Source organism: Olea europaea, chromosome 18 (genome assembly GCF_002742605.1).
Source record: "Olea europaea var. sylvestris chromosome 18, O_europaea_v1, whole genome shotgun sequence".
Classification (NCBI taxonomy): domain Eukaryota; kingdom Viridiplantae; phylum Streptophyta; class Magnoliopsida; order Lamiales; family Oleaceae; genus Olea; species Olea europaea.
The window spans coordinates 12609035-12618899 of NC_036254.1; the positions used below are offsets into that span (position 1 = coordinate 12609035).

The window sequence follows — 9865 nt, forward strand, 5'->3', positions numbered from 1 at the left end:
TCGGAGGCTGGAGCCTTTTACTGGCCTCCACCAAATCCTCCATTTGCTTTTTGTATGAGGAGGAGGAGGCCTTCAACGCCCGTGCCTTTGCCATCATCTTCTGGATGGTCTTGAAGTCGGGACGCACCGGCATCTTCTTATTAAAGTTGTCTGCAAAAAGCAAATAAGGAATTAATACAAATTTTGGGAGTTCGGAATAAAAAGCAAAGACTTCGGTCTAGTTACCTTGGGATGCCATTAAATCGTAAGTAATGAAGTGGATGTTCTTTCGAATCAGCCTGTGGTAAGACCTCTTCTTTTGAGGCAGCTGATAAATGACACAGATGGTGTCAAAGTCCTGGGTTGACAGCTCGCACCGAGGAAGAGCACCTACAAAGGAAATGTAACTATTAGACACAATTCGAACCAAAGAGAAATATAAGGAAAAACTACTACTATACTCACTAAGTGTTGAATACTTCGTTGGGACCGTAAGAGGCGCCAGGGGATCTCCCTCCATCATGTCTCATCTCCCTATGGCCTAGCACCATGAGCTCTTCCATTCTTTGATAGAGCTCGGCAGATCGACCACGAATGGAGTGTGGGAACCCCATGAAGTAAGGTAATACCATCCCCGGGTCTTATCCCCCCGACAGTAACCTTAGGTATATAAAGGGTTTGGAAAAAAGAAAGGGGCATCTCCACCCCTAATGACGCCTCTTTCCACAACATCCAGGAGCCCACCATTTGGCTCCAGGAGTTTGGATTGAGTTGCGTCGGGGCTAGCCCATAGGACCTAAGCACCATCCTAAAGAATGGGTAAACGGGCAGCCTAAGTCGGGCCCTAAGGATCGCCTCACTAATGGCCACACAGCCCGCCCTAGGGCAGCAGGCTCTCTTATGCTATCAGGGATCCTATACTCTGTCCTAAGTCTCCCCAGGTCGGCCTCTCTTAATTTTGATGGATAATCCGTTGCCCCCCAATGCATAGAAGTATCTGCTAGACTATCCGGTCGCTTCCATATATTTTCCCCCCTATTATTGCCTCGACTATTTCTGAGGAGGTCGCCACAATGGGCTGTCCACCCTCACCGGTCTAAACCCCTCCCCGAACCAAAACTCCCCTCTGAGGCCACTCTTTCAAAACTTAAAAGCCAAAATAGGTACTGAAACTTACGAGTTTGGAGGTTTTCCTAGCTGGAAATGGTGTAAGGTCGCTGGAAGTCTAATTTTCTCGCCGAAGTTGCTTAGAAAACGCCGGAAATCACTAATGACTTGGGAGCAAAATATAGTGTTTGTTTCGCAAGGATGGAAAGCCTGAGAAAACCTCAGAGTCCTCCTTTTATAGAATGACAAATCCAATCTCCACCGTCGAATTCAAATGCGATCAATCTAGGCCGTTCATCGCATTTTCAATCTAGGCCGTTGAAATGAAACACTAGATTTGATATACGCCCAAGATGTCGCTGTGACTTACACGCTTGCTTAAAACGCATCACCTCGGTTAAAACCAGCCGTCAATAATAACTAGTAGCCGCAGCAGCCTTTTAGGAGAATGGGCATGGCACCCAATTGTCACCTTGAAAACACGCAACAGTTGTCAAATCATTTGACGTTTGAATCGCCTCGGATCGAACTCCTCCCTCAACTTTACAAAGCTTGGACGCACCTGACGTGAAGGCCCCTTCTGGTCATCGCCTCGGACGCTGCGTTCCCGCCCATGCTTTACAAAGTTTTAGCCATCTCCCAACGCGTCGGCCTTGTGGGTCAGCGCATTGGTGCAGATGAGCGCCTCCCTCAACTTTACAAAGTTTGGACGTACCTGATGCGAAGGCCCCTTTAGGTCATCGCCTCCGATGTTGCGTTCCCTCCCATGCTTTACAAAGTTTCAGCCATCCCCCAACGTGTCGGTCTGTGAGGTCAGCGCACCATATTCACGAAGGTTCATACGCACCTCATGTGAAGTTCCATGCTAGTTGACCGCCTCGTTCGCTACGCACAGTAACGAAACTTTGGCACGTCTGCCTGGGATCATAACCTCGATTACTGTAACAAATCAACCCCCAAAACTCCCGCAACTCGTGGTCCGGTCAGAAAAGCAAGTCCACGCATGATATAAATATTCATACCTGGATTTGGGGGACCACTATTACGCTCCGATCTTATACACCTCGGAACGCGCAGCACCACATATTCTGACCTGATAAAGACCCGTCCGAAGTGTTTTCGAAGTGATACAAGGGATTCCTATTACTGACCTGCCGAAGCACCTCGCCCCCGAGGTTGAGACCAAGTGGACCCCGATTAGAAGATCCGCCGCCAATTTCAGAAAGAGATTTATTCCAAGATCCTTCATGCACCTAAGGTTTAAATTGATTTGACGTCTCCATGAGACTAGTTGATGTGACTTATCAACTTTATGTCAATTCAATTCAGAAGAAACAAACTGTCCGCCCACTCTACAGACGCGGCTGATTGACGCCTATGAGCGGACGATTCATACCGTCAGATGTATACACGCGTCCCACATCCAACGGTCATACCACCTATAAATACCCAAGATTTGGCAAGAGGCAAAGGTAATGAAACTCTTACTACATAGCACTCCATAGGAAGTTTATATATTTTCTTCTCCTCCTTTATCATTGATTTGCATAGCCCCTGAGTACTGTTCCGAGCACTTAAACCTGACTTGACCGTCGGAGTGTATACGGCTGTCACCACCCCCACTGGTTCCGATCGTGTGCATCTGACCATTCGCTAATTGTGCGCAGAGAGGAACACGTGGAGTAGCTTTCAGTTGGCCACGTGAAATGACCAGATTTCGAGGTCAACAATTATCCTCTATAATTCTCTTAGACAAAGTAATATTCTATCAACATTTTAGTCATATTCTATAATTCTCCTACATTATCAACGTTCATTCTAGACTTCTCTTCAAAATGTTCCAAAAGCGCTCTTTCATGGAAGGCTCTAAAACTTGGTTGCCTTTGAAACCTTTTTTTTTTTTTTTTGCCACTAATTTAGAACATGTTTTTTAATTGTCAAATCTACAAAAGTTAGCCACCATTAATGTAATATCTGATTATTAATTGTCAAACCTATAAAAGCTAGCTCTCACTAAATTTAAAACTAATGTTTTAACAAAGGACCATGCAATTTGTACATTGTCTTTTACATTATTTTTTATATTGTTCCACGTGACGGCACATGATTAGTCGATTAGACAGTTTTTTAATTCAACACACTTTTCCGCCAAATATATTTTGAATTTGTAAAGAATGTCAAACTCCATACAATCCATAGAATGTACAAGAAGCATTATTATTTAACAAATTGAAAAATTTCCTAAGTACGCGAATACTTTCACAAAATCCCTACACAGTAGCCTTGATTTGCAGACCTTTTTTATTTTTATTTTTATTTTTTGGGTCAATGAATCTATGCCATGTGAAATCCTGTGAAAATTCTGTGAAAATTCGCTTGTGCCTGGAGCATTATTCTAACAAATAAGGTTAATTGTAAAATGTAAAACTTTTATTACAATTATAATAAATTAAGATTAAAACCAACTACAATAGTTATTAAATAAGAGAAATACACACACAAAACATATTTTGAAAGATTCAAGCACTTAATAATAATCACGATAAAAACGAAACACTTGTTACAATTATAATTAATCTTATTCAGCCAATCTATAACCTACAATAGTTAAAAGCAAAACAATGTTTTTGATTACTTTGGTGTTTGTTCGCAAGTTATTCTTTAAATTGTTCCATTACAAATATTCAAATTTGTTCGTAATTGATTATGAGTTTTTTTTCTTATCTTTCAATTTTTTTGATCTATTTTATTTGGCAAAAATTTGTTCGCGTAATACCGGCAAACTTACAGAATCACTAACAAGTAATAATGTGATGAATTGAGAGTATTGTCTCACAAAAAATAAGGTTTAAATTGAATTGTATTAATTTGTAATCAAATTCGAATGTATGTAAAACAAAAGTGGTGATATTGTTATTTATTCTAAATTATTCTAAATTTATTTAATTGCCTTGGTTTTATAATGAATGAATATATGAATGTGTTGGAATTATAAATCCACCTATCTTTATTCTATTTTCAATTCCCAACCTAGGTAATTAGTGATATTAGGGTCTGTTTGATTGCGAAATGAAATTTGAGTGGAAAGAAAATGAATTCTAGGGAATTGAATTACTTAGAGATTGTTTTTTTGGAAATTGTAAATTATTGTGTTTGATTGGTATAATTTTTCACGTGGAAAATGTTGAAGTAAAAGTGTTTTTTGGTGTTCGTTTGACTTTATTTTACATGAAAATTGTCAGTTTAAGGGATATTCACTTCTACCATTGTCTCTAGAATTTGTTTCCATTGCCAACCAAAAAAAAAAAAGAAAAAAAAGATCAAAAAATCATTTATATTTTGGAGTTCGTTTGGCTTTGTTTTACATGAAAATTGTCGATTTTAGGAATATCATCTTTTGCAACTGTTTCTACAATTTGTTCTCATTGCCAACAATTAAAAAAAAACAAAAAAACAAAAAGCAAAAAAAAAAAAAAGGTGGAAAACAAAAAATCACCTACCCCTTGGAAAATAAAATGTGAAAAATCACCCTTTAAGGTGTTGTACTTAGAAATTCATGAAAAATCAATTCCTTGAAAAATTCTGTCAATCAAACAGGCTAAAAGTGGAAGTTGGAATTCGAATTCCAAGTTTCATGAAAAATTTAATGCAATCAAACGGGGCCTTAATGTGTTATTGACAATCAATAATCCAATTTTAATTAACTCTCTCTCTCTCTCTCTCTCGAAGTAGGATAAACATATTTTAAGCACGACCCAATCATAACATATTCTTATTCCAATTTTTTTTTACAAAGTAATGCATTCAATTACATGATTATCTAGGCTATTGCACACACCATACATTTAAGTTCTAACATCTATTGCCTGTATTAAAATTGTAAAGTTCTAATCTATTATGAACCTCTCATCACTATAATATGCAATTAATTGCGATGGTCAACCAACCAAGTAATGCAATAAAGTATGCAATATCAATCAAGCAAAAATTATATTCATCCAATACAATAAAGAATTTAGCCTGACATGTATCTAATGATAAAACAACAATAAAATTGAAAAATCATCCCCAAAAATTTATAAATACAGTAAAGAGATGTGGAATCTATTTCTTGTTCTCGATTTTCAATGTCGAGTTTTGATTTTTCAAAATCTTGATGTTATTTACTTTGGATTCCTTGCTAGGTTTGATCTCTCCCTAGCCTCTCATGTCATGTCACAAAATCCATAAAAAAAACCAGCAAATTCACATCTTTGGCTTCCACTGCAAAATGCCTCGAGGCTTATGCCTCGCCTCGCAAAAGAAAAACGCCTCTGTAACCAATTTAACTTTTTTAAACATTGATTAGCATCGCTTCGCCTTCCCCTCCATAATAAAGTGCTCACTCAAATTCAAAAGCACACTCTTTTGTTCCCTAAAGAAATGGTAAATATTTTATTGATAAGATGTCCCAAGTGTGATCATGTACCTAGAAATGGTAAATATTTTATTGATACGATGTCCCAAGTGTGATCATGTACCTATGCATGCCCAACTCCAAGCTAATTGCACTGTAAGCTACCGAAAGAGCTAACTTGTTCAAACCCATATCACCAGAGGATGAGACATGAACCCAGCTACTAAAATAAAACAAAGAAAAAATCCGTCGTCTATGCAATGTGTCAAAATTACTGAAAACTAGTGTGCCAATAGAAAGTTTCTCATTTCCCTATGGATAGCTTGCTTGATTCTCATTATCTTCCCACCCCTCCACCCCATTCAAAATAGTTTGTAGAATTTTTGCATTTTTTTCATAGCTCAACATCTTGACTTGTTTTGAGCTCATTTTTCCATTTCTCCATTTATCCCTCAACAATCTAAACCCGTAAACAATGACATATAATAACACCTATTAAGTCCCATTTCTCTTTACTTCTTTCATATATCATAATGTAAGCCCAACTACCGTGTCCACAACTAATATCCATATAAAACTGCACCCTTCAAACTTTAATGCCAAAAATTTCAAATGTTATTCAACTACATATCCTGAAACCAATACAAATTCCCGGTAGGCATTTGGCCTCCTCCAGTGCTACTAGCCTACTATACATAAAAATGAATACAGCAGCAGATGCAAATATTAAGGGAATATAATAGATATTCTGTACACGACAAATACTTAAACTGTTACTTCTGATTTTTTGTCAAGGGGAGTGTTTTCCAAATGTTAAGCACTTAATATATCCAAGCAGATAACAGATTGCAGAAACACATTAGACAAACTAAAAACACGAAATGCACGGAACTGGAACTAATAACTCATTGTGTTGCATTGTAAAATGTACAATTATTTTGAAATGGAGAAACTAACATAAAAACAGGGCAAGATAGGATGAACAAAAATAGGGCTCTTATCTACTATACCAATCCCAATACACAAATTTTTATTTACTCATTGCATAGAGTGCTCAAGAACCAACCTCAATCGGTGTCCCAACACATCCAATTCCGCAATCCTTTGCTTCTGCCACCGTTCTTCAAAACTGTCGTGATCCACATTCGCTCTTTCGCTGCCATGACCAATTAGCCCACTCTTCACCTCCTTCAAACAATCATTGAACACATTCAACACCACCTTTGCCGCCACTTCCCCAAACCCGGTATGGATCCCACTTTCCAAAACAACGTTCTGTCCAACTACAGGTTCTCCCTCCTTGAACCCCATGTCAAAAGTACCATTTCGTCCATCTCCCATTCCCTCACTCCATTCAAAGTTCACCTTCACCTCACTCAATTTCTCGTTCTCATTGTTATCATCATGATGAAAATCTCCACACGCAACTCCATCTTCTTCATTTTCATTTTCATTCTCATTACAATCCAATTCCACATTTTCAACACTCTTACCACTTTCTTTCACCAAATTGATCGGAAATGTAGGTAAAAAGTCTACTTTAACCGCAACGAGACCCGACTTTTTCACCAACTCGTCACTGCAACCACCAACACCACCATAATCACCATCATCATTGTTACTATTATTATGATTATTATGAGTATTAACATTCCTCGTACCACTGAATGGCGAAGTGGCCGCATAATCCGGGTGCCATAGCTGTTTCGACAATTCGTAAAGCATACGATCTTGTGGCGACAACTGCGATTTGTCGAGCCCTTTAGATAGCCTCGTCGATATGACCCGAAATTTCTTCCGGAGCCTCCGCAGCTTCTCTGATAGCTGCGACTTCGTGTAAGGCTGTGACATGGTATTGGAGAATCGCGTATAAAAAATCCCAAGGTCCCGTGGGAAGGTTAAATTCTCCGATGAGCAGTCCAATAGACCCTGCAAGAACCTGATCTCGTCCGGCTCGGTCCATATCCGGTGGAACTTGAAGGGCGGCGATCGTGGATCCCCGTCGCCGCCGCAGGGAGAATTCGGGTTAAATGGATTCGCATTGAGGTGTGGGGCAGGATCGGGGATTTTGCGTTTGATGGGGAGTTTGGAAGTGGAAGGTTCCAGTTGAATACGAGGGATTGGGGTGAAGTCCATGGATTTTTGTCTGCAATAGAATATTATATGAATTGAGGGTTGAACCAGAGTGATTAAAATTTGCTCTTAATTTTTATTAATTTTGGGGATATTGGATTAGGATGAAATTAGGGTTCACCAAATCAGTTTGATTCTGACGAAGATTTATGGGCGAGCGTTACTTGCGTTTAGGAATAGACTTTTGAACGGACAAGTGGCTAATTGTGATAACTACTCTAAATAATGGATTTTAATTTTAAATTAAAATTGTTTTCAAAAGATCCTTTAATCGTGTGAAATTTGATATTTGAATTTTTGTTAAAAAAATTTATGCAATTCGTCATTCAATTTTCTCTCATTAGATATTTTGTGTTGATCAGGTCATTTAACTAAAATTATCGGAATTTTGCTAGAAATCTCGAGCCAACATGTGTCCCCTTCGGAAATCTCAAGCCACTAACTTTGGCCACATTATCGAGTCTTTGTGTTAGGGAATGATGGTGCATTTAAAAAAAATTTATTTAACAAAAATATTTATCATAGTATAATTAGGACGAGACTTTTTAATATTCAATTAGTATATATCTTTTATGAAGAATTTGGTTTTGATTTGAGTAAGACCACATTTTTAAACTTTATAGATTTTCTAAATTATTAATTGTAGGACCTAATTTAATTTATTCTTATTATATTAAGTCGTTGTTTGATTCCCATTATTTTCGAATTGCATTTCATCTTTCTTCTTTTCAACCACACGATTTCCAATAAAATAATATTATAATCAAACTGAAATTTTTTTTCTTATTTTTCAATCACACATTCTACATCAATCTAGTATTTTAAAATGTATTCTTAAGAAAAAATGTGGCTCAAACATACTCTAAATATGTTTTTTTTATGAAGATTGTAATTCAATTTTGAATTATTAAACTTTTAGAGATAAAGATAAAATAAAATAAAAAATTGACAAACTGCCTCAATATTAATTAACAATTTCCAACGGACGAAGAGTTCACAAAATTCACCTTGAAATATAAGGGCAGACTCGTCTCCTAAATAGTTCCAATTAATAAAAGACAATTATGTATTATTTTTACAGCCTAGAACATGTAAAGAACAAAATTGAATAGATCATTCAAGGTCGTATTTTATGTTGGATAATTAACATAAAACGTCTTTATCTTTCAATGTTATTATGCAAAATGTTCTCACCTGTCATTTTTTGACATTTTTACCTATACTATCGCCTTTCATTGTAGAAGTCATCATTTTTATCCAATTTCTCATATAAAATGACAAATATACTCTCTTATTTAAATAAAATAAAAAAATAAAAAAAAATAGTAATCATACTTCCTAATTTTTTAGAAAGTGCAAATGAGTTCAAATAAATTATTAAAAAAGTAATTAGTACAAAATGTCCTTACTTTTCAATATTATTGTACAAAACGTCGTTATCTTTTATTTTTGACATTTTCACCCTTTTTTTTCATTTCATTTCGTAATTAATCATTTTTCGTCCATTTCTTGATTAAAAGCTGTAAAATAACAAATATATCGTCCTCTTTATATAAAACAAAAAATAAAGAAAAGAAAAATAAAGAATAAATTGCAATTATACTTCCAATTTTTTCAAAAAAGTACAAATAAATTTCAAATAAATAATTAAAAGGGGAAAAAGTCCCAATTCTTTGTATTGATTTTGGGGAGAAAATAATAATAATAATAATAATAATAATAATAATAATAATAATAATAATATATCGGCCAGTTGAATAGTAAATATATTGTGGAAAAAGGTTAATAGGAATCCCTGTTGAACTGGTCATTAGGTCACGGCTTGACCAGTTTCCTTGTTTTAATTTTTCTTTATAAAAAGAAATCGCAAAATACTTAAAGAAAAGGTTTCAATCACATTCTAAGGACAAAATACCCTGTCTATCCCAAAACAAATGTCTCAGGTTAAACATTGAGGCAACTAATATCCTCTAAAAATCGATGCATCATAAATTCATATGGTCAAGGATGGAGTTTCTTTGTTCAGATTAATCTTAAAAAACTACGAGAAGTCCAATTTTGCAACTAGAATCTCATAATCTCTAAGAATGTATTTGATTGACTTTATTTTTCATAGAAAATGTCATTTTTGGACCTAAATTCCTAGCTTTGGAGTGTTTGATTAAAACTTTTTCTATGAAAAATATTTTCCAACTTTTCGTCATATGACTATATTTTTTTTTAAAAACAAGGAAAATATTTTCTTTAGGG

General features: G+C 36.0%; 1 protein-coding gene across 1 annotated transcript; it reads right to left on the bottom strand.

Annotated features, from left to right (window-relative positions):
- Positions 1-6328: 6328 nt before the first annotated feature.
- On the bottom strand, positions 6329-7766 carry LOC111367490 (probable transcription factor At3g04930). The gene has a single exon (XM_022988396.1). The coding sequence runs from the start codon at positions 7616-7618 to the stop codon at positions 6521-6523; it is 1098 nt and encodes a 365-aa protein (XP_022844164.1). The 5' UTR covers positions 7619-7766; the 3' UTR covers positions 6329-6520.
- Between the last annotated feature and the right edge of the window lie 2099 nt (positions 7767-9865).

What these genes read in the sequence shown, in the direction of transcription:
- LOC111367490 (XM_022988396.1), bottom strand. Translation starts at nt 7,618, where the DNA reads ATGGACTTCACCCCAATCCCTCGTATTCAACTGGAACCTTCCACTTCC.